The sequence below is a fragment of the Triturus cristatus genome, chromosome 10 (assembly GCF_964204655.1).
Source record: "Triturus cristatus chromosome 10, aTriCri1.1, whole genome shotgun sequence".
NCBI lineage: Eukaryota > Metazoa > Chordata > Amphibia > Caudata > Salamandridae > Triturus > Triturus cristatus.
The window spans coordinates 1,120,938,425-1,120,966,141 of NC_140593.1; the positions used below are offsets into that span (position 1 = coordinate 1,120,938,425).

Here is a 27,717-nt window from a genome sequence, read left to right on the forward strand (position 1 = left end):
GCAATCCCTCGATGCGTAGATTCTTGCAGCGGCGACAGGCGCAGCATCGGTTTCAGCAGCAGCACGGCGGTGCAGGGAGATTCTTCTCGCACCACGGCGTTGCGTCGGAAAAACTGTTGCAAGAAGAGCTATGCGTTGATTTTCCCGTTGCGTTGCTCCCTGTAGCAGAAACAACCTCCAGAGGCCACATACAGCCACAGGCACTCCTGGCAGGTCAGAACTCCCAGCAAGGAAGTTCAGGGGAGCTGGAGGTGAAGTCTTGTGTTCCTGAGACTTCAAAACAGGAGGCAAGCTCTACTCAAGCCCTTGGAGACTTTCCTCAAGCAGGGGACACAGCACACAGCAAAGTCCTTCTCCTTTCCTTGGCAGAAACAGCAACTGCAGGCCAACCCCAGACACACAACAAGGGAAGTACTTCACCTCAGTTTCTCCAGCTCTTCTTCTTGGCAAAGGTTCCTCTTGATTCCAGAAGTAGTCTAAAAGTCTGGGGTCTGGGCCCCTCTTTTTATACAGTAAATCTCTTTGTTCTCTACTGGCCCAGGACTCTGAGCCCAGTCCAAACCAGTTTTGGGGGCACTTTGCAAGTACACAACAACCTCCATTGTCAGTGTGAGCCCTTGGCTCCAGACACACCGCAGGGGGGGTGGAGCCAGCATTGTGGAAAGCAGGCACAGCCCTGTTCAGATACAGGTGCTACTCCTCTCAGCACTCCAAATGCAGATCAGGCATATTCAACCTAGTGCTGACTCATTCAGGAAAGGCAGGACATACATCAAACCTGCCCAACCCCCCCCCCCCCAGCGGCTGTCTGAGAGAATGCACCTCCCCAGCCCCTGTCACTCCAAAACCAGACAGTCAATACACAAACAGGCAGAGGCATTCAGAATGGTTAAACAAGAAAATGCCTACTTTCTAAAATTGGCATTTTCAAACACCAATTTAAAAACCATCTTTAGTAAAAGATGTGTTATTAAATTCTGAGTTCAGAGAGCCTAAACTTTAATTTTCTATCTTATCCCTATGGAAAGATATGCTTGTAAAATGTTACAAAGTATTCCCCATTCTGTCCTATGGGGCAAGATAGCCTTTTAATAGTGAAAAACGAAGTGCACTTTACTGGGGACTGACCAGTAAATCAAATATGCCAATCAGGGAGAATCAATCATAATAACAATTTACGCAGAGAGCATATGCACTTTACCACTGATTAGCAGTGGTAAAGTTCCCAGAGTCCTAAAACCAACAAACACAGGTCAGGAAAAAATAGGAGGAAGAAGCACAAAGTTTGGGGATAACCCTGGAAAAAGGGCCTAGTACAACAGGATGAGATACAAAACTCCAGTTTCCATCTAAGCAATGGGAAGCTATAATCAGGGGAGAGAGGCCCTACATAGTGCCCAAAACTTTCTCTCAGTATTAGAAGCCAAGAATGCACCACTGCTCCAACACGCCAACGAAGCAGTCATCCTACATGTAAGTCCAATAGGGCCTCATCACACAATACGCAGAACCACAAGAATTACCTGGTACTGGAGATCAGTAAAACAAAGAATATAGTATGACGAGATGCAAAATGTGCATTATTTGTGACAAGATAGAAGGGCGGGTCCCAAAACCCAACTGCAGAAAGTAAAAAACAACCTTTCTACAGCACATACCGAGCGGGCTGTACATAAACAGGGTAAGCCCTAGGGCATCTCCAACCATAGCTGAGTACAGCAACATGTATCCCTACAATTACATATGGCGCATAACATTTGGGAGCAAACTGAACTTTTGGGCTTCAAAAGACAATGAACAAAGCCCTCAGACACATCATTTTCTGCCAGACTCATGTCCACCTGAACAACTAAGGCTATAACTGGTTGTTAGACATGTCTCATACCATCAATACACAATTTGAAATTATTGTGATTGTCTCAGGAGAGCTCTCGAATCTTAAATATGGAAAGAGATTCGTAAAATATTCCCCAATCAATCTTTCGTGTGGTTGAAAGCATAAATAGAATCATAGCACAGCTGAATATGGCGGAAGAATGGAATAATGCATTGCCATGCGCCGAATTAAAAAAAGAGCTCAAAATAAACATAAACTACTCTCCTGTGTGGACAATGTGGAAAGATTTTTATAATACAAAAGGATCCATCTCACACTAGAATCATATAGTTGACCATTGCTACAGCAGGTCCTTAAAGCTAACTTAAAAATAATATAGGGACAACATTTATGAGGTTGTAACTCTTGCTTCTTGCTATAGCTGATGCAAGTGCTGGGTGGCTAATGACGCAAGACTTCCATGCAGATGCTGTATCCTGTGGAAAGAAATGAGAAACCGGCAGCGTCTTCGGGTGACGGAGAAACTTAAGACCACACCCCATTCAATGTCTACAGGTTTTTTTATGGTCCATAGAATAAGCCATGAAGCAGTGTGTTTGACCATTTCATTGACAAAATTCTTCATTTACTCACAACCACTGCACCTATCATTCACTGAGCATTTTGTGAAGCTTGAAGGAGATGACACAGCTGGCTCCCCAATAGAAACAGGATCAATGAAAATTTAATATCCATTTTGTGAAAGCAAAACTTTTTAGAACTAGGTATTACATTTTAATACTGACCTGGGTGAGTGTCGGAATTTGGAGAAGAACTAGCGACTGATGATGAACTAAAGACTGACAGTCTTTTGAACGATGTAGCAAATTTTTAACAATGCTCCCAAGGAGACTCTGAATGATTACTTATTTAGATCTGAACACTGTCGGTCACAGACTTTAACTTTTTTTAAAAACTTTTGATTCTATATATGTATTCATATTGTTATGATTTTAATTAACCTACAATATACATAAACTGAATTAGATAAATATTTACTATCTTTAAGAGCTCTTTCCATAAGAATTTGAGTTGATCATGTAGAAGGTTCTATTAAGTATAAATGATAAGGGTTAGTAATGCGCCTCACAGTGTTTACAATCAGTAGCACCTGAGGAGGCACCAAGTGTGGGGAGAGGAGTTGGCCTCACGGTTAGGGTGCTTGACCTCGGACCTGGGGGAATTGGGTTTGAGTCTCAGTAATGACGCTAAACATCCTGTGATTCTGGGCAAATCACTTAATCTCCCCGTGCCTAACAAAAAAAATGAATGTGTCCTCATGTAACGCAACTAGTGCTATGTAAAGCGCTCTGATACCTGATTGGATTCAGGTCAAGTTTGCGCTATATAAAACTCTGAAAATTTTTTTTTTGAAAGAATGCCCTAATCAATTAAATGGCACTAGCAGGCTTACTTCAATCTATATTCAGAGAACCAGGCGATCAAATAGTCCCAAAAACAGAGTGTGCACGTGTTCCCATTCTCACACCTGGATACAGAGGGTGGGCTGCCACACTATTCTGAAATATTACACTCATTCAAAACAGATCAGTACAATGTTTGAAGATTAAAAGGGGAAAATTGATCCTCCAAGTTTATCTTAATTCTTCTGTGTGTGGGTGCCACAACTGTCTTTATTGGAAGAAAATAAAGAGAACCCATTTTTGTGTCATAAGATTCCATGTCAGTGCCTTAAACATATTGCGTCTATCTACTTGAAAGAGATGTGTCCTCCTTCTTCTCAATCCCACACCAGTACTTATCCTAGTTAAGCCGCAGGAAATTAAGCTGATGACATTTTTGGACCGAACTGACGCGTATCAACTAACACAAGACAATGAGTTCTTACAGACATTGCTGGTCCACAGCCCAAGAAGAGAGAAGAGAAAATAGATCAGCCAGTACAGGTGAGCAAAACATTCCTTCCAAATAAAACGAAGCAGGCAGATTAGAGCGGAGTCATCTTGAACTAACAAGCATTGGCAAAGCCAAAAGTTTTCGCTTATAAAGCCTAATGACTTGGCCAATGCTATTTAGCCAAGCTGTACAGTATTGCAGCTGCGGCGCAGCATGGCTGGAAAAAAAGAGATGATGCGACTGCCATGTCATTTTGTTGGCACTCAGATGCGCGTGCTAAAAAAGATCACATTCTTTTATTTTTTATTTACCAGTCTCAGATGGATCAGTAAATTAAAAAAGTAGCAGAAGGCGCTCTTTTGAAACATAGAGTAAAATCACTTTTATAAAAAGAAATCCATAGATGAGATGGTTGGGGAAGTCATGGCAGTGAAGAAACATTGATGGCAGGGGGAGATGCAGCACTAGGGAGAGAACTCTGGTGAAAAAGTGCAATATGGAGCGAGGAAGAAGAAACATAAGGTTTGGAGAGAGCAGCAGAGTGCAGGTGGGGGGGTGAGAGAGGCACAGGGGCGAAAGAGAGTGATGTGTGTGGGGGAGTAAAGCACACGAGGGAGGCAGTTAGAAAACACATTTAAAAGTCTCATGGATGGCATAAACAAAAATAAAAAAAGTAGTTCCCTAAACGCAGGCAGAGCACAGCACAGCTCCCCCCGTCTGGTAGGGTTCACCTAAAACAAAAACACAACATGCTCTCAGAATAAAATTCAATCATATATGGTAGAAAATGTGCAAAGTATACGAGCACGTTTTGCACATTTTCAACCACATCTCGTTGTTGGAATTGTAAGGTATATGAATAATTGATCCTATGTGGTATTAAGAAAAGTGCTGCAATAAACATTGAAGCAATTTTTATATTGAATTTCATACTGGACGATGTTGATGTATTGTTTTGTCTTTTATGTTTTATGAATTATATATGTCTATAAATAATAAAGATAATATATATTTATTTGCTGACGTTTGGTTGTTCTATTTTTTCACAGTCACGCTTTCATCCAGCTTGTTCCTTGCACTTTTATCCAACTGGCTTCTTGTCTAGGGGAGCTTGTTTTGTTTTTGCCATCCTGTCCTCATGGCTTGTTGAGGGGTCTCTCTCCTTTTGTTTTATGAAGGCTTCACCTAAAAAATAGGGGTGACTGATGCTCATGGACAAACGTGGTGTTGCCCTGACACCCTCGGGGAAGAGGCAAGAAAAGGGAAAATAAAAAAAATCAGCTGAAAAGAAATGACTGCTCTAAGGAGGTGTGCTGAATCTCTTGGGCGAACTCTAGTGAACTTTCAGATGTCCTACTGCGCAAGAGCCAGCCGGGGCGAGGTTTTATTCGACCTGCAGGCACAAGCTACAGCAGTGACATCACATGAGAGGGAGTGCTGAATTAGAATGCCATGGGTCCGGCCGCTTCTGGGGCGCATGAACAGTGGCCCTGGGAGGAGTTACAAAGCTCCATGCACTACAATGGCTGGGGGTGGGGCAGACCAATGAGGCTAAGGAGGGAGTGGGTGACAACCATTTGTTTGACTATCACAGAGGGGCAGGCTGTACGCGGGGTACAGGGGGCTGCTCTCCTGGTGGCAACACATGTTTAGTATTGCATTAGGTTTCACTTTGTAAAAAACATTAGGGAGCTTAGCAAACAGAGTGCTCCTTGTCTCAACCATAGAGGCCCAAGAGAAGGAAGGAAACAGCTGTGGACAACAATTGCACAAGTGGACTAAGAGGTAAGATTGCAGTTAATCCTTTGCATTAGGTGCATTGTCACCCCCACCTCCACCCAACCCCCTCCCGCTTTAACAGCTACAGAGGGAGTGGGGTTCTTGATGGGCCTCTTTTGTCTGCAGCTTGGCAGACAGAGGCTCATAATGAATTTGGGAGGGTAAATGAGGGGAAGAATGGGTGGGTGGATGGATGGATGGATGGATGAATGGAATTGTGGATGGATAGATGCATGGATGAATGACTGAATGGATGGATGTAGGAATGGAAGAGTGAAAAGGAGAGAGAGTGTATGAGTGAAAGGGGGGTGGATGAATTGATAGATGACTAGATGGATGGATGGGTGAAAGGGTGAATGGATGGTGGAGTGAAAGGATGGATTGGTGGATGATGAGAGACAGAGTGGCTGGAAGAATGAATGAAAAGATGGATAGATGAGTGGAAGTGTAAAAGGATGGATGAGGGGATGAATGGATGGAATGAAAATATGGATGGATGAGTTAAAGGATGGATGAGTGAAAGGATGTATGTAAGGTTGAATAGTAAAACAATGGATGATAAGGGAAAGACAGGGTAGATGGATGTCTGGATGAAAGGATGGTTGGATGAGTGAAAGGGTGAATACATGGATGGATGAATAGATGTATAGATGGATGAGTGAGTGAAAGGATGGATGGCTGAGTAAAAGGGTAAATGGAGGGATGTATGAGTGGATGGATGGACGGATGAATGGATGGATGAATGGATAAATGGATGGATGGATGGAGCAATGGATGGATGAATGGATGGATGGGACGAAGGGTGGATGGATGGGAATAAGGATGGATGACTGAGTGAAAGGGTGGATAGATGTATGAGCCAAAGGGAGGATGATGGATGTAGTGAAAGGATTGATAGATGAGTGAAAGGGTGGATGGATAAACAAAAGGATGGATGAATGGATGGATGAACATTGTGGTTAAGTGAAAGAATGGATGATTGAGTTGATGGTTTGGTTTGATGGAGGGTTTCGTTTGACCAGGTGCGGCTCTCATTTATGGGCTCCACAGCTACACTACACCCTCCTTGTTTTGTAGTCTGTTTTTATTGTATCAAGAGTAAATAACTATTCACTCTTGGTATAATAAAAATAAAATGCAGGCCCGTTTTGGGTCTAGCAACTAACTGAGGCAGCTAGTGACATTATTTGATTGCTGACACAGGAGCATTAAGGTGCCTACGCCATACCAGCACTGTGAACATGTCTATATGACTATGTGGACTATGTGTGTGAGTTAAAGCAAAAGAGAGTCAGTAAAGGAGCAAGTCAAAGTGAGTGAGAATGAGTGACAGTAAGGACGAGTATGTGTGAGAATGAATGTGAGTGAGTGAGGGAGAAGGACAGTGATTGTAACTGAGTGTTACTGTGTGTGAGGCACAGTAACACTGAGTCATTTAGAATGAATGAGAATGAGTAGGACTGAGTGAGACAGAGTGGGTCAAACTGAGACATTAAACCTAGGGGGTTATTTACAAGAGGCCTGCACCACCGGAGCATCACTTTTTTAGGTCTCGCATAGCAGCACGCATGCGCTGCTTTGTGAGACTTATTGTAAGGGCTTCAAAAAGCTCACCACACACACGCTCGTGCGTGTGTGGCCTATTGCTTGCGGTTACCCGCACCGCGCCATATGTTTTGAATTATTGTGCCCAGACACGGGCGTGATAATTCAAAACATATGGCCTGGTGCTCGCTCTCGCGCGCACCACTCGCGGGATGCTGCATTCCTTGTTTCACTAAGGATGCAGGCCTGCTCGTAGCAGATTGCCTACCATGTGACTCTGTCACCAGGGCACTATGCTTCCACTCCTGGACTATTGTAGTTCTTCTACAGAACTCATCACACTGCGTAATAAATGAACTCCTAGGGTTGCAGCGGAGCTGTCCTTGTGACTAGGGTGCCGAGGATCACACTACAAACAAGGTTAACGCGAGAAGAGCGAGGACTAGCTTTTAAGTTACCGCGGGTCGTGTTTACTTGAAACCCAGCCTGGGTCAGATTCGGACTGTGTGCCTGACGCTGGACCCCTCAGCCCAAATCTGTGTTGGCCACACTAGGGGCCATATGTAGGTACCTAAATATCGGTCGGTAACGGCCGAAAATTGGTAAATATCCTGTTACCGACCGGTATTTAGGCAATTGAGATGCAGGTGGCTGGATTTCAGGATTCGGTAATTTACCGAATCGGAATTTTAAGAAATCGGTAAAATACCGATTCGGTAAATTACCGAATCCTGAAATCCTATGTAGGGGGCACTGAAGTGAGTGCATTTTTGGTTTCTGGATTCGTTATTTACCACCAACTACAAGTTGATGGTAAATAACGAATACCTTTTAAAAAGCAATTTTGTGCTTTTTGAACAGTGCCATGTGGCAGACATACATGCACGATTCAGGGGTGCAACAGGGTGTCAATGTGACACCCTGCCACCCATGTATATGCTCCCCCTATTACCAATTCGGTATTTACCGAATCGGTAATAGTGAATGGCTTCCCATTCATTCCTATGGGCCTCCAGGCCCATAGGAATGAATTGGAAGGGATGCATTGTAATACCGAATATTACCGATTCGGTAATAATTACCGAATGTTTACCTACATTCTATTTACCGATTCATAAATACCGAATCGGTAAAATTCGGTATTTATGAATCGGTAAATAGAAATTATCTACATATGGCCCGAAATGCCAAGTCACGACTGCTTGTAAATATTAATGTTGCCAGCCAGTTGTAACCAGCGGCGCTGATGACCTTTCAGCTTCACGGGTGTGTGCGTGCGCATTAGAAGAGACTGCTCGGCCACAAGGGCGCAATAAAACCCCGGGCACCCCGCTGTGTCCCAGCCTCTGAAACGCCCAGGGGTAATGAGGTTAGGAAAGGTCAACTGGCAGTTTACGGGCACTCGATGGCGGTGTGCCACAAAGCGTGGGCTTGCGTTCGTGCAGGAAAAACAAAGGGCCCCTGATTGCAAACATGTTGTTTTATGGCCAATCAGCTCGCGCAGAGCCACATGTTGCTAATTATCCCACCAAATCAAGGAGGTCACGACTCCTCTGCAGACACCCCAAGTCCTCAATGACCTTTAGCAGACTTCTCACGTGTCCCAGGTCGTGCTCAGGTAGCTCGCCCAGCTCAGCTTTGTGTTTTTGCATTCTGCTTCTCGTAGTCACATTTATAGCAGTATTGCTACAGGATTACAAGTAACAGAATGCAAAGGGAAACATTAGACTGGATAAGATTCCTAGGCAGGGAACTGTGGATTTAGGAGGGCTGCTTCTCACTGAACCTTTAGGATAAGTAGAACTGTGGTCTCACGGCTAGACTGCCGACTATGGAGCTGGGAAACCAAGGTTCGAGCTTCGGGGTCGACTCCACATCCTGTGATTCTGAGCAAATCACTTACTCTCCCCATGCCTTCCAAAACAAGCATTGTCTTAGCCAATAGGTCTCGCTTTTGCGACCTTATAAGTAGTTATGCAGCACAATATCCTTGGTGCAACAACATCAACCGTTGCATGGCTAAACACTTATAAGGTCCCAAAGGCGAGACCTATTGGCTATGCCAATGCTTGTTTAGATGTTCCGGTGGTGCAGACCTCTCAACCATATCTATGAGGCGACGCATTGCCACCTTGCGTGCCTTTGCATGGCCTCATAGATATGGAGTAAGACAAAGCAGTGCAAAGCGCTGCATGACTTCCTCTGTGTCAAGGAGGCGTTCCATGGGTGTTGCAGTGGGCGTCCCCACGCAACACCCATGGATTGTGACGCTGGCCTAAATTTACAAAGTCACGTAAACCTCCTAGTTTTTTCCTCTTTACATGTGTGCTGCATTCTGCAGGACACATAGAATGAGGAAAACGCCTCCATGGATTATTTTTGTGTAGGAAGTTATCCCTTCCTGCACCAAAACAATCCTGCCAACAATGCAGAACAAGGGCTCCTGTGTTGCCACTAGGCACCAAATTGTGTGCAGGTGCTGGCTGAAAGGACAGGAATGCACCCTATCTCATTCCTGCCCTTTCTTTTTGGCGTAGGGGAGTGCACCAAAAAAACTTGCGGCACTGCCCTACGCCAAATCTCTGCAAATTAGGCCGTTAGTGCAAAAAAGTGTGAGAGAACCCTTCAAGTCAAAGCTCATAGGAATTCAAACCAATTTTTACGCCCCACCACTTTTAAAGTTCACCAGCTGTCACTGCTAAAAACCATTCACTTAGAAGAAGGGATGTTTTATAAGTGAATATATATATACATACTGCCAGGTAATAATGAGTTTTCTTGAAACCTGGAACTTATGCACAGAGGTTCATTGGTATTGGAGGTGCTCTTGATAATGAAGACTAGGTCTTCTGCACTGCCTGTCCTTCCTGTTTCTTGATAAAGAAGCAGAAATAATTAAATGAAGCCACATAATGGCGAAAAGAAGGACATTTGTAAGTGACAAGTTAGCAAACGAAAAGGCTAGTGACTGTGTGCATTAGACAGTAGCGTGGCACACTGCAATAACCACAAAACTCTGGCATCGAAAGATTCAATGGAAGACAAAGACATGCAGATACACAGGCGGTCTCAGAATAACTCGCGAGATGAGTGCCGTTCAGGGCATTGCATAGACCTGGATCCTGCACACCATAGGAAGAGTGTACATGTTCTCAGAGGTTTTCCTTGGACTGAAATGAACAAAGGCAAGATATCTGCACACTATGCTATTCAGAGAAGTCTCCTGCATTGGCTTCCATCGGTTTCAGAGACAGCAGGTTCATTACATCTTGAGCTGAAAGATGGCGGGAATGCTTGGAAATGATGACCAGTGCTGATTAAGTGACGAGGAGATGAGACCATCCCTTTATCAAGAACTGTACAGGGCATGGGTTCTCAGCGACACTTTCACTGGTTCTCCTGGAGTCACCGCTTTCGATAAAGCTGCTACATCCATGGATACAGACTCGTCTACTTCGAGTGCACAGGTACATGCCACCCTTCTCATCTGCTTGCACATCTGACGAAGGGTTAAATTCCATAAACACAGTGTAAGTGGAAAAGAAGCATAGGACATTGGCACTAATGTTGACAAATAACAACTTGGACTTAAGCAGCAAAGCCAGCTCTTCTGGCTCCTCCACCATGGACAGGGATTGACATTATTCTTGACTTTGATGGTGCAACAGGCCCGTCCTCCAATACTGAGAGCAGATACCGGAGCCTACAGCTCAGGCCTGACACCCCTGGAATCAAGAATTCACCTTCTTTACCGGCTCCGGTGAAAGTGCATTTTAAAGACACTGGGGCACATGCATCAATGTTGGCTTTTGCGATTCCTTAATTACGATTATTAAGGAATCGCAATTAAGGGATTGCAAAAGCCTATGCATGTAGGAATTGCTATAAAATTAGTGATTCCCAAACATTCCTTAATTGCGACTCGCAAATTGCAAGTCGCAATTAAGGCATGCCTTCCCATTCATTGCTATGGGCCTCAGGCCCATAGCAATGAATGGGAGATTGCATACGCAATTTGCGAGTACCAATAGGTACTCGCAAATTGCGCATGCAATTTCAAGGGTGCCAAAAGGACACCCTGTTGCACCCCTGAAATTGAACTGTGCACACATGTTGTGCACACACATGCCCCAAGGGCATGTGTGTAACCTACAACTTTGAAAACTTCACTTTAGTGCATTTTTCAAGTTTTTGCAAAATACCATCAAGTTCAAATTGATGGTAATTTGCGCCCCTATTAGCAAAATCGCTATTTGCGGTTTCATCATACATTGCATTTAAGGAATCGCAATTTGCGATTCCTTAAATGGAATGACAACTTAAGAAATCGCAATAAATTGCGATTTCTTAAATTGCGAGAGCCTTTCAGTTTCATGCATCGCAGAGGCCCTTTTTGCGGGCGCAAACGGATGTTTTTTGCTAATCGCACCATTTGAGCTCGCAAAAAAGGTTGATGCATGTCCCTGGCTGAATGCAACAGATGTCTCCGACATGCAGTATTGGCAATATTTATAACTGGGCAGTTGGGCACAATCACCTCTGCATCCACTTATACATATAAGGATTTAGTGACCTGATGTAAAAAAAATTCCATTTGCACAAAGTGGTCATAAACTCCACTGGACTTTTTGCCAGTGTAAAAGAACTTTGCTATCCAACCCATGTCCTAATATGTCACTTCACAAAATTCAGAATCACAGAGGGCCATTCTCCGACCCACCTCAGCCATATTCACGAGGAAGGTCGCAATTTGCTGCTCACTACGGTTAACTGCCATCACAGGGATGGTGGCCTGCTGGGGTCAGAAGACCACCATATCTCTGACTGCATTTTTTTTAAAAAGTCACCTTTTGTTTTAAATACAACCTGTTTCCCATAAAGGCAACGGGTTGCATTTGGAAAAGAAAAGGCAGCCACGGCCCGTATAGGGCGTGCCACCGGGCGGTGACGTGGGGTGGGGGAGGGGCAGAGTGGGGGGTTGTAAAATGCGGCATACGGACGATTTCAGGTAAGTAACGAAAAAAAAAAATACGAATTCCATTGCGCGCGCTGCATCGCATTTGGCGATGCAGCGCGCGCAATGAAATTAATTTTATTTATTTTTTTCGTTACCTGAAATCGTTCGTATGCCGCATTTTACAACTCCCCCCACCCTGCCCCTCCCCCGCCCCATGTCACCGCCCGGTGGCACGCCCTATACGGGCCGTGGCTGACAAAAGGTTTTTTTTGTTTGGTTGAGAGTTGGCAGCTCTACCATGGATCACTGCCTGGTCCACAAAGCACTTTATTTTCCAACATTTACAATTTGGAAGGGATTCTAAAGCTTACCACCTCCTTTCAGATTTCAATGCTTTGTGACCAGATTTCGGTCACAAAACATTGATACATACCCAATCAAATCACCATTTGGAAGGGACACCCTAACTACGTCCATTCCAAATATCGATTCATTATGGGTTTCTAAACCCATTTCGCAATTCACTAACATGTGACATGATCACAAAATGGAATGAGTACATAACGTAAAGGCATTTTTCAGTGGCAAACCCTGTGATTTTGCGAATCAGAGGCTTTGCACTTGCAAAATGGCTTTGTACGTCAGCACCCGGTGATTTGAAACAGGACATACTATAGAATGCAATGGAAGGTTCTGAAACTGAATAGAGAGACAAAAGGGAACTGAGAAATCTGTATTCTCCATTGAAACAGAAGAAGGGGAGAAAGTATTTCACCAGCTTCAAGGTGTAATCAGTGACAATGTCCAGCAAAGAGCTGAAAATCTATTCGATTAGGAAAAAGAGCCGAGCAAGGTGGGAGGGTTCAGTCTAGATAAGGACAACTGTGTCATGAGCACTATGCTGTCTACAGATGAGAACAAGGAGGCAAGAGATTCACAAAAAGAGCTGTTTCCGATTCCTCTGGTGGTAGCCTGCAGAGTTACCCAGAAGAACACCCTAGGTTCAACAAGCTGGAGAGTGCAATTATTGTAAGAGACCATATGACAACAAATACCTTACTTTTCTGAAACTGTCGATGCGGCAGAAGTAGGAGTGTCAGCTACTGAAAAGGTCAATGCAGAAAACAGCACCTTTTTACTGGAGCAAAAGAAAACCATTGAGCAATCATGCAATACGACTGAGGATTTGGAGAATTAAGGGCCAGATGTAGGTGGCTAAATACCGGTCGGTAACCCTGAAATTCGGTACATTTCAGGGTTACCGAACGGTATTTAGCCATTCCTAATGTAGGTGATGATTCGGTAAATACCGAATCGGTATTTACCGAATGTGTATTTACCGAATCGGTAAATGCAATGTAGAAAGCACATAAAAGAGTGCTTATGTGCTTTGAGAATTCGTTAATTACCACCAACTAAAAGTTGGTGGTAATTTACGAATTCCTTCCCCAAAAAAATGTAAGTGCCATATGGCACAGGGCATGGATGTGCGCCAAATGTGCACACAGACACATTTCAGGGGTGCAACAGTGTGTCCCTTGGACACCCTGGCACCCTTGAAATACCTCCCGGTATTACCGATTGGGTAATACCGAATCGCTAATACAGAATGGCTTTAGATTCATTCCTATGGGCCTCCAAGCCCATAGGAATGAATGGGTAGGTATTCCTTATTACCGAATCGGTATTACCGATTCGGTAATAAGGAATATTAAGGAATCTGTATTTTTTGCCGATTCATTACCTACATAAGAAATACCGATTTCTTAATACCGAATCGGTAAAATTCGGTATTAAGAATTCGGTATTTGTGGATTACCTACATCTGGCCCCAAGTTAGATGCCCAAACGTCAAGCAATTTGCTACTCTTGGAGCAAAAGGTGGCAATGTGCAAGTAACTAAAAGGACCCATCAAATCCCTGTTAAGATAAGACCTTAAGGCAACAAGCCCCAAAGCCATGAAGTAAAAGAAACTAAAAACTCCAAAACTAACCATCATACTGTCTGTCCAGAAAGGTACGATTTCTGAGATTTTAAAATCTGGGCAAAATGGAATACCCTTTAATTGTATTTCAACACAGGTTGAACACCCGAAAAAATTGCTTCTTTACTTCGATAAAAGTAAATATTATCTAAACATTTTAACAATGATATTGTCCAACCACAATCAGATAAATCTATTTATAGACATATAGAAAGTAAGATACTAGATCTAAGGACCCCGTTTTTTTATGGATGCAGATTTCATGGATCACATTAAAGAACATTTCAACACATGCCAGTTCCATAAAAGTGAATGTACAGTGCTTATGCTTATAGGAGTATCTTTAGGGAAAACTTTAGTTTCTAAATCAACAAGGTACTTCATTGGTAGCTGAGCTGCAATAATAAATTTGAAGCTGGGGTAAGGGCCTAGGAACAAAGCATTGTTCTATTAAATGATACAGAACATTGGCATACTAGGAGAGGATACAGAAAATATCATTTGAAATTATAGCAAAACAAAAACTTCTGAAATTTCACTTTAAAATCAGGTCTATGAAAAATAAATTTATGGCCAATACCCAAATGAACCAAAATATGATTTTACAGATCACAAACCAAAAGTCAGAAAGGAAAACAGAGGGACTATGGAAATTATGAAGATGTTTCTACTATATTATATATTTACATGAAATTATACAGAAATAGACCACTAAAAACAAAACAATGAATAATCAGATAAAGGAAAATATTCTTGCTCCGTAAACGTCTGTTTCCAGCAGAAGGTAGACGGGGACATCTGAACTTGGAAGGATCTGAGCCTCACAAAAATAAAGCGCTATATACCCCAAGGGACTAACTATTACTAGCACGTTTTAAAATGTAATTTAAGTTGATGGAAAGGGAGGGCTCCTTTGCTACTGTCCGCATTTCTGCAGACAAGAAGGCATCAGCAGGTAGTGGAGAGCTGGATCAAAGCAGGTATTTCAACTCTTGTGGTGGAGGGGACCAATGTTGGCCAAGTGAACCATGCAGAACAATTTCTGCTCTGGGCGTGAGTAGCAGGAGGGTGTGCAAGGCAGCGATCTGTCGCAATCGTCGTTCAAGATGATATTAGTGATCTGTATTTCAGTTTATGAGAGGGGTCACCTTACAATCATCTGCGAGGAACAGCAGGGTGCCTAGAAACGTAGGTGCTGCATCCTCCGTGAGGTCCATGTGAACCCTATGGCATGCCTGTCTGTGGCATGAGTTCTGGGTTCAGGCTGCGCAAGGAAGAAAAGATATCGTTCAACCCAACCCTGAATCAGGTGTACTATTTTTGTGGCATAAGTACGTATATCCTGTACCAGTCTCCATGAGGTCTGACCACCTATCACTTATCCAGTTCACCTCAGACAATAAATATTGATGCCAAGAAAGGTAAAGCCGGTAGATCTGCACACCTTGTGAGGGTATTGGCTTCTAGTAGTGGGGGTCATTACATTAGGCCTCTCGCACAAACCTTTGTGTTCCTGGTGGTTATTTGTTTTTTTTTGCTGGTTCCTGTTTATACCACTTCTTTTGGCTTCTGAGCTGCTTGGCATTGAGGCACCAGAGATAGGTGGATCTGGCTGGGTGTTTTGGTGTTCAGGAGAACTCAGCACAAAGACAGATAGGGGCTCCCTCCGTTTTCGGTCTTACTTGTGGCCGTTCTGACTAGGGGGGATTCTGTTTAGTGCCAGAGAGATCGGTCCTCCAAGACTATTGCATTAGCTATCCAAGGCTGAACTCTAATGTGTGGGTGACCTACCAGACCCCAGCATTGCTCTTTTCTGATTATGGTGGTGTACCAGCCAAACCATGAAATTAATCGGATAGTGGTGTTATGTTTTAGGTATATTGGCGGCACGAGGAATCTTCACACCAAGTATTATGATTTGAGCAATCGTTTAACGGTGCTAAAAGGAGGGGAGAACCACCGAACTCCCTAGGGCAAACCTTGTTTTTTTTGAGAACAGATAACCTTCCTTAGCACACGTCTTATCAGTTATTGTAGTGAATTTAGTACATAGTGTGATCAGTGAGTACAAACATAAATAATGAACAAGTAGTTGTTCTTCTCTCTTCTATCAGGTTTGGTTTAATAAGTGCAGTTCTTCAAGAAGTACCACCCATTTGCGACGAAACACGTGTTGGCTGTAGAGGACTACTCTTGAAGAACTGCACTTATTAAACCAAAAGTGATAGAAGAGAGAAGAACTACTACTTGTTCATTATTTATGTTTGTACTCACTGATCACACTATGTACTAAATTCACTACAATAACTGATAAGACGTGTGCTAAGGAATGTTATCTGTACCATCCAAACCAATGTGTGTATGAATTTTGCACACATCCAGGTCTTACTATTATGCACACTTTTGGCTGGCTGTCCGACGCATTTTACCAGTCGCAAATGGCCTATCAGGCCATTTGCGACGGGTAAAGTGCATTTTCCTCTATACCAACCCTACTTTGCAAGTCTGTAACCTATATCCAAATCACAAAATAGGGTGTGCGAGTCGCTATTAGGAAGGGGCTTGTAAAGAGATTTCCTTCCTAATAGCGTGTTGCATTTTTATATATGAATGTTTTGCGTCCGAGAATGCATTTGTAAAACATTTGTAGAATACCACCAATTTCAGATTGGTGGTAAGTAATTCGCAAACGGCAAGGGGTTCCTCATTGGAACCACCGCTGTGTGACGGATCCTTGACACGGTATCTTGCAATGCTCTGCAACTAGGATTTAAGATACTTTGTTCAGAGAGCCTAACTTGGCCCCTATATCCTCTCGCAGTCTACTGTGATCGACCTGAACTTATGGCTTTGTCCCGGTCTGGTGGAACTAGATAACCACAGTTGGAGATTTGTGGTTTTAGGCACTATTTTCACGTAAATCTTTAAAATGCATATCTCTGGTTCTGCTGATTGGATTTCAGTTGCTTTGGTCTCAAATAAATTATTACATGTTACTTTTTTCTAAATTGATGTGGGATTTGTCTTGTGCTGTGTTTTCACTTCAATACTGTTTGAAGTGCTGCATACATTCTTTATTCATTGCCTCCAAGTTGAGCCTTACAGCTTTTATACCAAGCTGCCACAGGGTTCAGCACAGGTTAATTTGGGGTTTGCTTGTGGTTCACACTGACAAGAATTGTGGTTGCTGCTTGAGTAGGGCTTCAAACCCCTCAACCAGTAACCCAGATTCCTACACCTATAGCCTGATATCCAATCATGTTGTTTATTATTTACTTTGGGAAACTCTAAATTAACTTGGCCATTTGTCTTGGAGCTAAGTTTTCTGTCCAACCAAAATTTGGTTAATAACTGAAATAACTATGACACTTTTCCAGCAAAATGCATGTGATTGGATCTTCAGTGATTTTGTGCCACATATGCATTTGAATGGTGAGATTGAAGGAAATGTAGCATTTTTAATAAATGTACTGAAGTATTCTCTTATGAGTTTTAAATGTCTTGAAGGTAATTGAGCAAAATTGGCAACATTAAATTTGATTTAAAATTAATAACCAAGTTAATTTGAACCTTAAGAGTTCAAACCCCTTAGAACACCCAAACTACCCTCATTCTTGAAGCCTAAAAGCCCTTTCTATCCCAAAAATCCCCCATCCCTGAACAATTAAATCACTCACTACTCCTAACTCCACCGATTCCTGAACCCTAAAACCCCTTTCTATGCCCAAACCCCATCCGTCCATGCCCCTTAAAACACCTCAGCACGCCCAAACTTCCCCCATCCCTGAACCCTAAGTATCCTCACTGCTCTTATACACCAGCCATCCATGACCCATAAGAACTCCTCACCCCAAATTACTCATCCCTGAAACCTAAAAGCCCCTTTCTACATCTAAACTTCACCCATCCCCGTATCCTTAAAAACCTGCACCATCCTAAACCCCACCCCATGCTGAACCCTAAAAACTTTGCATCACCACAGCCGATACCCATAATTGAACCTTAAAAATCCTCACCAGCCCTAAACTCCACTCATACATAAACCCTAAAATCCCTCAACTCCCTTACACTCCACCCATCCCTGAAATCTAAAAACACCTCACCCACCTAAACACCACTCATCCGTGAACCCACAAAAATCCTCACTAATCCTGCACTCCACCCATCTTTGAACCCTATAAACCCCTTTCTGTGTCTGAACTCCAATTATTCTCACCCCTAAAAATCCCTCATCACCACAAACATTACCCTTCCTTGAACCCTAAAAAACCCACAGTAGTACTAAACTCCACCTAAGTTCAATGTAATTTTGTCTTTTCCCTGAAAATTATCCTTCCTTTGATAAATTTCCCTTTAATTTTCCTTTTTTTTTTGTATTTTCTTAAAATTGTCTTGCCTTAAAATTCCTTTTCTATAATTTGGTTCCCTCCAATTTGGTTTCTCAGTTTCAGTTTTCTATGAATTCACACACATCACCTCAAGATGCTTATTTGAAAGTTCAGAAGATTTGCCCTAGGGAAGGATTTTACTTTGGCCTTATAAAAAGTACCGAGCACACAAATGTGAAGTGACGCCAGTCATGCTCCATTAAAACAGAGCTCCCACAGCTCATATATGTGTTTTGGTAGCTATTTGTAAAATGCTAAAAATGTGGTGAGGATAGAAACTCTGAATGTAAACAAGTGGCAAAGTAAGACCAGCCTGTGAGTGCATGAAGTTGGCTTATAGTTGGTGATACTGTCCAGTGAGATTTCTACCTTTTAGCTTTGAAATATTTAGGGAGATTGTGATGCTAGTGAATCTCAAGATCAACTGCTCAGGTGGGTCCACAAACCCGGATTTTCCTTCTGGGAGATCCTGATCAGAATTTTTGGGGACATCAACAATCTCTAAGTGTGGAAAGGGTACTCAGCTGTCGGATGAGGTTAAGCGTTCGTCGAATAGGTTTACCTGATTCCAGTACTTAATTTGTAAATAAATAAGTGCCAGGGCCCTTGTGAGGAGACCACAGCAGCTTGCACCACCCGTTGCGCTGCTACTGAGAATTCAGACTTTTTATATATTAAAAATGAGTAATGCCTGCCACCCAAGCTGTTTTTCTTGCCTTGGGTGGCAGATATTAGTCATTTTAATGTATATAGATTTATTTAAAAAACTGTTGTGTTCATCACAAAATTGGAAAACAGTGCCACCATGTTGCTGGCTGTCATGAGTTCCGGTGGTGACAATTAAATGCTGGTGCCAAGCACCGGAAACCACAAGCTCAAATTAAGCACTGCCTAGTTCACACTGGTCCTTCAGTACAAACACGTATAGAGATTGCTTTTTAAAAGAATATGATAAAATTTTATTTTTGCTATAGTTATTTTTTCTTCAAGTCATCCAGTGAAATATTTGACCTTTTGTCGACCTTCCAAACATCAAAGTATGGCCTGAATGTTTCATTCAAAGGGTGCTATAGGATTGTACGCTAAACTATGAGAATATTTCTGCACAATGGGAATAAAATAATCATGCTGCGCTGTCGCATAACTACGTCATATGGGCAACTAGACAGGACTGTCCACACTTAAAGATTTACATTACAGAACACTAGTTATTAATGTTGTGCAGTTCCTGATGTCTGCCTAGTGCCACAATTTCATATGAGGTCACTCCTACAATAGCTGGAGCGGTACTGAGAGTGAAGTGAAGTGCTATTTTCAGAAAGCATAGAGTAGATGATGTTTGACAGGTCTCAGAATACAGCAAAGTTCCACAACCTAAGGTTCTAAAATGCTCAAATTTGGTAAAACACAATTTGCATAAGGAATTTAATACACCCTTGCAGACTTGTTCAAATGTTCATCGCTCTCAAAGCCAAACAACTGAGGATGATTTCCACCTACCCATTGTACAAAATCAATTTCCAGACAAGCACTCACCCACCTCTTCAGGGAGCAGATGCATCCTTCACTCATTGTATCTTCTAGAAATCAACCAAACTTAGACAGACCTTCCAGCTACTAGAAAAGGCTACCTAAACCCTGTCAACCTCACAAACCACTGACGCAAAAACACATCTACCACTCCTCTGAAAGTTAATGGAAAAATCAGTGACCATATAACTACAAAACCAACCTGCCATTGATACAACTACCAATCACACAGCAGACCATGATTTACCACAATCAGTTCAATCTACTTTTCCCCCCAAAAACACATAAGTTCTGCAACTCGGACAGCTTGTGATCCAAATTGCAAGGGATCAAATATTTGTAATAGGGTCCGTATAAGTGTTCCACGTGCCAGCTCGGCACATCAAGATTTTTCAGCCACAAGCCTTTGTTTGAAACATAATATCGCTTTTTTCACACTAGATTTAGTTGATTCTGTTTTTTTCTCCCCTAAAGATCACAACATTACCTGCAGTAGATTGGCGTCATCCTTTGCATACTCTATTTATGTCGGGACTATTTGTTAAGGGCGTTTTCTACAAAGAGTTTCTGCTTTTTGACTTACTTTCTGAAAACCATCGGTCTACTGTTTGAATTCGGCATCACCACATGCCTGCCTACTCTTGCGACTCAAACCTCTAGTGGTTTCCAGATACGCACCCAGACCTATGGCTGCCCGGCGCATGCGCAGTGTGCCGCTCGAATGAATTTACTGTAGTGCCCTCTGCAGCTCTGCTGGGGAGGCTGGTCCAGGCCTTCACTATGTCAGCCATTACAAGGGATCATTCTCTGTGGCACCTCTTTCTAGGGACATCCAGCTGCAGTTCTGCCCTTCCAGTGAAAAACTGCCCCTCTGTGTTTCTGACCCACCTCCAGATGTTCGGTTCCCACAACATGACTTACTGAATGTTTGACCAAACTACATGACTTACATACATTTTAGAGGACTAAAACTTCTGCCATACATTGTAATTTATGTCTCTTAAGCGCTTTTTCCATTGCTATTATTTTTCAGCTCTTTCGTCAGATTATCTATGAAGTGTTTACTGGATTTAAGAAGAATCATAGTAATGGTGTAACATATATTTGTATTTGTGGCCGGTAAGGCTTCCTTTTGTATTATGGTAAACTCAATAAATACATTTGAACGAGAAAGGGTACAAGAACAGAGTAAACAATAGTTCTCTGAGTGCGGAGAAGCCTTGTGCAACAATATGCATTACAGCCCTACAGACTTTGCTGTGTACTCTTATGCTGCTGTAGGTTATAATATGTTCATTCAATACGTGCCTTGGTGTTGACTTACTACTTTAATAAGATTATTCAGGGTTAAAATTGGGATGAAAAAAAGTGGGGGTTCTCTAAAAGGGGCGTGGCATATGCAATTAAAGGTGTGGCTTAAACATGCAAGTTTCATTTCTTTGATTCACATAGTGTGCCACCCGAGCAGTATTTTAATTCATTGCTTCACTTTCTGTTATTCCTTCCAGGTTTCTAATTCAACAGCTGACATACACCTGAAACCAGTCAGGGCTATTGGCTTTGTCAATGGTTGTTAGCTGCTTGAGTTAAAAAAAGTAACAACAATGATATTGTTTTAAATAATTAATACTCAAAAATAGTTTAAACTCTGAAATTATGAGCCTGTGAATTCCACATTACTGAGGTCTGTGGAATAGGTAGTGGTCTACAGAATGTCACAGTCCATCCTGTTAGGTTCACTCTATGTTCAACCTGTACACCCTTTTTCTCTTCACATCTCGTCCATTGCATTAACTTACACCTCACATCTTTCCTCTCCAGCACTCTCTTTTCTCTCTCTCTCTTGAATGCACGTCCTCACGTCTCTTTCGCTTCTCCATGGTCCAAACACACAACGCAACCGCTCACTCACAACCACTGCGTTTGCTTTTGCCTTGCCCATGGTTTGACAGCTGTGTACCTCTTTCACACACATTTGTACAGAATTGCAACTGAAATACGTGACCATTGCTCTGTGCTTTCTACAGAGAGGCCAAAGATTGGATGACCATCTATTCTGACCATCTTTTTCCCCCCACTGACAGTCACTGTGAGAAACATGTACTTCCTTCAGCCTCAACTTCGGAGCACTCAGTTGTGGCCCGTTATCAATGCATGGAGGCGACTTAGTTGAAAGTGTGCACTACACACGTGTGACATGCTAAACAAAAAAAAACAGAAACACAACATTTGGAAATAGCTAACTATACTAGGGAATGCAACATTAAGTAAAACGTGAAATATAAACAGAAACCAAATCGCTGACATGGATTACCTAAACGCTTTTTAAATTAATTGTTCAGAAATTGATCAATGTTTTTTGCTATTATGGTTACATGTGTGAATGCAGGGCCCAATAGGGACCAGTTTCAATGTCTGTTCTTAATTACTACCGTGACCGGAGTAACACTGGGCGTAGAACTACGCTACGCTCGCGTAGTTTGCGCAACTACGCGCTACGCGAACTGCACGTAGCACAGTGCAAAAATACGTAGCGTAGCGTAATGGGCAATTTTTTGCTTCTTCGCGGTCCTCAACGTCAAGTTGGTGACCGTAAGTGAGCAAAATGACATCCCGGCGAGACTTTTTCCTCGTTCGCGATCAGCAACATCAAGTTGCCGATCGCGAGCGTGGAAAATAAACCTCCCGGCAAGATTCTTAACGCGGGGAGGTCAGACTTCTCATTGCGAGTGGTCGTGTATGCTCGCGGCCGCTCGCGATGAGAAACTACCAGTCCACGTTGAGAAAACTGCCGCTCGAGTACAAATCTATTCGAGCAGCAGAAAACGATCGCTTGCACTGGGCAAGATGCCGTTTGCAATGTTTGCACGAAGCGGTCAAGCATCTGTGCAATCAGTGCGAACAGTATTTTCCTTACCACACTACGCAGCTCGTGTAGCTACGCGTAGTTTGCGTAGTGCGAAGTGCACTTCGCGTAGCGTAGTACTACTACGCAAACTACGCCCAGGGTTAGTCCGGAGCCCGGTGGGACCTGGCCCACTTAAATACCCGGGAAAAGTAGTCAGAGCAACTCAAGGTTGCTAATTTTTATCAGACCTTACAACAAACTGATATTTCTTGGAGATAGAGACGGAAGCCTATTCCAGAAGGAAGGGGCTAAAATGGAGGTGGACCTGTCTCCTTTCTGTTCCCTGATGCACTTCTGTGCGTCGCCATCATGGGTATGAAGCGCTATAACATACCCATGATGGCGACGCACAGAATGAAAGGACAATATAGTGCTATGTCCCGCCTCTCCGACATCTTGAGGCAATAGGAGCAGAGACTGTCTGTTAAATCTAGAGAAGGGGGAGTGACGTCACTGGACCACGTGCGTGAGTAATTATCGCTTTCTCTCAGTGGATTAAGATCAGATTGGAACTTTTGTACAGCCCCGGGTCAAGGACTGAAGACTGTCCATAACTCAGTCTAGAACAAGTTAGAGCCCTCCCGCAGTGATCCTGCTAGGAGGCGCTTTAAACATGGAAGAACTAAGTCCAGTCCTGCAGGACCAGGTTTGTCTGCACCTGTCCTGGCTTATGAGGAGATATGGCTTTATTCAAGGTTTATGTGTAGCGCTCATGCTGCTTTACTGATGTTTCCAAGCACTTCATTGGGAGGAGCGCAGGGCAAAGGTAGGGAACGCCGATGATCATTGATTCATGGTCCCAGTGGGGCATAACCCCCTGAGGACAAGTGGGTTTTCAGCCTCCCGGGTTAAGAAAGGGGGTCTTCGGTGAGCCAGGGGTGCAAGGGAAGGAGGTCCTGGAGGAACGAGCCTAGTGTGAGGAGTACAACCACCCACGTACAACCACCCACGCACAACCACCCACGCACAACCACCCACCCTTTCTACTAGCTCCGGGCACCAGTACTTGGGTGTTTTAATGAGGGTCCATTTGAGGCGCTGGAGGGCTGAATGGAAAGTGCGGCCCTTCTAATCACTGTCGCGCGCCCAGCTGCAATGGCTTGGGTGAAAACTGACCGATTTACAACACCCCCTTGGACGTAGGTATTAATCGTGCAGCAGGTGCAGTTGCACCGGGACCCAGCAGTGTGATGGCCCATTCCGCCTCAATTAATAATTTTTATTGTCAAGCGAGGCGGCGAGGGAGGGGGTGCTTTGCTTGCATTCGGGTGCATGGCGCCCTTGCAACACCACTGAACCGGCCGGGCCTGAAGTCCGGATTGGATGAAGAAAAGACATTACGCAAATTCGCTGTTAATCATTGACGTCATCATCCCATAAAGAATCGCTAAATTCGATCTTGCTGAACTTCCTTCTTTCGGGGTTTAAAACCGCACCTATATTTATTTTATTTATTTAATGCAATTTTATATAGCGCAGACTTTACCCAAAGGCGTAAGAGCTCTTCACAATAGAACCAAGACCGTTACATGAGGAAATTCACATACATACACGTTACAAATACAAACGAGATAGGAGAAAAAGTAAAATAAAACAATAGATGGCAGTCACACAAAGATCAAAAACACAATAGGATTCGGATCCTACAGGCATAGATGGCATATTTACAAGATTGAGGGGTGCCTTCATTCTGGAAGTGTCTTTGGAAGAGAAGAGATTTGAGGTCAGCTTTGAAAGTCGGGGTAGAGGGGGTGGTACCGAGGAGTGGAGGAAGCGAGTTCCCGATTCTGGCCGCATTGCCTGGGAAGGATTGAGCCATCGACCTTTCCCTTTTGAAGGTGGGGGATCAAGCAGTAATTTTTCCCCTTTACGTGAAGGTCTGGAGCCTCCAGAGATTTTAAGTTTATTTGCCAGGTATCGAGGGGAGGAAGTGTGCAAGGCTTTGTGGGTGATACAGGCAGTCTTGTAGATTGATCTTGCTTCGATGGGAAGCCATCGAAGAGAAAAAGGTATGGGCGTGATGTGGTCACTTCCTTTGGCCCCAATGACAAAACTAGCCGCTGAATGGAGTACCGATTTGAGAGGGGAAAGGTGGGATTTGGGATGGCCAGCAAGAAGAGAATTGCAATAGTCCAATCTAGAGAGAACCAGAGATTGGACCAAGGTTTTTAGGTCTTGCTCCAGAAGGAAACGTCGAATCCCCGAGAGAAGGCGCAGTTGGTAACGTGCATCCTTTGCATATGAACTTGCCAACACTTTTTAGAGTAAAGATTGCGGTGCTCACTGCAACATTTTGGGACTAGCAGGTACTCATCTTGACTAGCAGGCTGGTTTAGTGGTGGCTGGGAATGGAAGACACTCTGACGTCTGTATAAAGTGCAAAATTGGCAGGAGAATCTGCTGGCGGAATTGCTCCCACGGGAGGCACGGCGTAGTGGTGTGGGTTCCACCGGAGGCACGGCGTGGTGGTGTGGATTTTACCAGAGGCATGGTGTGGTGGTGGGGATTCCACCGGAGGCATGGTGTGGGGAATCCACTGGAGGCATGGTGTGGGGATACCACCGGAGGCATGGTGTGGATTCCACCGGAGTCATGGTGTGGGGATTCCACCGGAGGCATGGTGTGGTGGTGTGGATTCCACCGGAGGCATGGTGTGATGGTGGGGATTCCATGGGAGGCATGGTGTGGATTCCACCAGAGGCATGGTGTGGTGGTGGGGATTCCACCAGTGAATTCGCCTGCGGATTCGTCACCTGCTCCAGAAATTGGACGATTTTCATTGCAATCAGAGGGGGACTGCAAAAATGATGAGTCAAATCTGGAGGGGCCCCTGAGACTCCCATATGTCACAGATAATCACAGTCCTGGGTATGAACGGGGGGGAGGGGGCAGGGGGGCTCTGTCCCTACCCGTGCACCGCAGGAGCTGCTGGGCATGCGTTACGCTCTTAGTTTAGACTCACCTCCAGGTAAGTCCCGTCTCATTAACACGGGCTAAGTGTGAAAAGTGTCACAACTGGTGCAAAACAAAATGCCTCAATCATAAATGTAATTCGCCCTTTCTTGTGCAAGTGCCAATCTACGGTTCCTTGTCAGATTTCTGATATGAAACAGATTCCATGCATCGATCGACGGCCCGGAGCCGAGACATATGGTTATATATGCTCTAGAAGTCCATGGGGTGCCACAGCTTCAGAATCGAGCGCCTCTCCCCTGCACACCGCACACAAGACACTTACCTCTGTCCCGGGGAGCTTCTGCCTCTGAGACTGTCTTGAGATGGGCGCAGTGCAGCAGTGCCAGCGCCGGCGCCCAGATGTTATAATAATCCAAGAGTCATCGGGTGGGGCCCAGGGCCGCTGCCGACGGGCGCGCATCACCGACACGCCCAGCCGTTCCTGCTTCTGCAACCAGTCAGGGATGAGTGAGTGGTGCGTGGGGTCAGGGGTGACGCGGTGCCAACGCGGGGTCTAGGCGCGCGGAGGGGGTGCACTGAGGTACAAGACCCTGGTGGCAGAAGGGGTCACGAGAAAGGGCGGGGTCAGAGAAATATGAGCGCAGCCTCGACCTTTCAAACCTGTGCACGAAGCTGGTGATGTTACGAAATAAACTGGTTTCCAGTCAGAAACCTCGGAGCAGGTAATTCCTGGCGCCGCGCAGTTGTTCCCACCCTCACCCCTGCCTGCCAGAGAGCTCCCTCCAGGCTTCGGGCAGTGCGCGCACTTCCAGGGCAGGATGACAGGTGCTGAAAGCACAGAACTATAGAGTTGGTATCGTCCAACATCTATATCTATATAGCCAGGGCTTTAAGTGGAATGAAAAACTGTGGGTCTCTCAAAGGGGCATGGCAAATGTAATTAAGGGCGTGGCTTAAAAATACGCAAAGTAAAAATCTGTGTTTAGCATAGTGTGCCGCCCGTCTGGTATTTCGCTGCTTCTGTCATTGCATACAGATATACAATACAACAAGTAACATTACACCTACAACAAGTTCGAGCTATTGCCTTTGACAATGGTTGTTAGTTGTGTAAGATCAACAAGCAACAACTATGGCTTCGTTCTATATAATATTGAAAATGCTTCAGTTCTGAAATGATGAGACTGAAAGAACTATAACGAGTCTCTTTGAAATGACCTCAAAGCCTGGTAAGGCTGGTATTGCTGCAGAGTTTAGTCTTTTTTTCCACAGAGGGCAAAGATGGAGAGCCCGATAAGGACCCGTCTCAGAACCTGCTTTTTAGAACTGCTGGTGCTGAGCACAGGCTGGAGCTGGCCCAACTAAAGCTCTGTATATCGCATGGAAGCAAACGGCGGGGCAATATCAGGACGCAAAAATATCTAACTATATTCCAAACGGCAGATCCTTTATTGCCGAATACACATCCATCCATCCTTTCATGGCTCCTTCCTTCCTTCCATCCATCCATCACTATCCATCCATCCATCGCTATCATAATCCATCCATCCATCCCTCATCCATCCATCCATCCATCCATCCATCCATCCATCCATCCATCCATCCATCCATCCATCCATCCATCCATCCATCCATCCATCCATCCATCCATCCATCCATCCATCCATCCATCGCCATCATAATCCACCCATCCAAACTTTGTTTCCTAGGATCCATGGTTGTTTACTCTGAACCAGGCGCCCAAACATGAACCTTGGCCCTCACAGCGCATTAGGAAGGCCAAAAGAAAATGGCCACTGAAATTTAAAACGTTCCTCCGGATGTTATTTTTCTTCTTCTAGGTGTTGCGTGATTGGGCCTGGGCTCTTTCTCACGGCCCCCCCCCAATCACGCATCTCCTTTTAGAAAGGTGGGCTGTGTCCCCGCGCACTCGTGCAGGTCGAATAGGGGCATGGCAAAGGGGAGAAATCCTTTCT

The 27,717-nt window shown here is 44.1% G+C and overlaps 1 protein-coding gene across 2 annotated transcripts in view; it reads right to left on the reverse strand.

Annotated features, from left to right (window-relative positions):
* MSLN (mesothelin) overlaps positions 1–26,266 on the reverse strand; it is a 177,082-nt gene extending 150,816 nt beyond the window's left edge. Inside the window, exon 1 of one of the 2 annotated variants that reach the window (XM_085629354.1) lies at positions 26,064–26,266. In XM_085629354.1, the coding sequence (XP_085485480.1) occupies positions 26,064–26,201 (138 nt within the window). In that variant the 5' untranslated portion in view covers positions 26,202–26,266. The remainder of the gene's footprint in view (positions 1–26,063) is intronic. The other variant, XM_085629353.1, reaches the window with a different exon arrangement.
* Between the last annotated feature and the right edge of the window lie 1,451 nt (positions 26,267–27,717).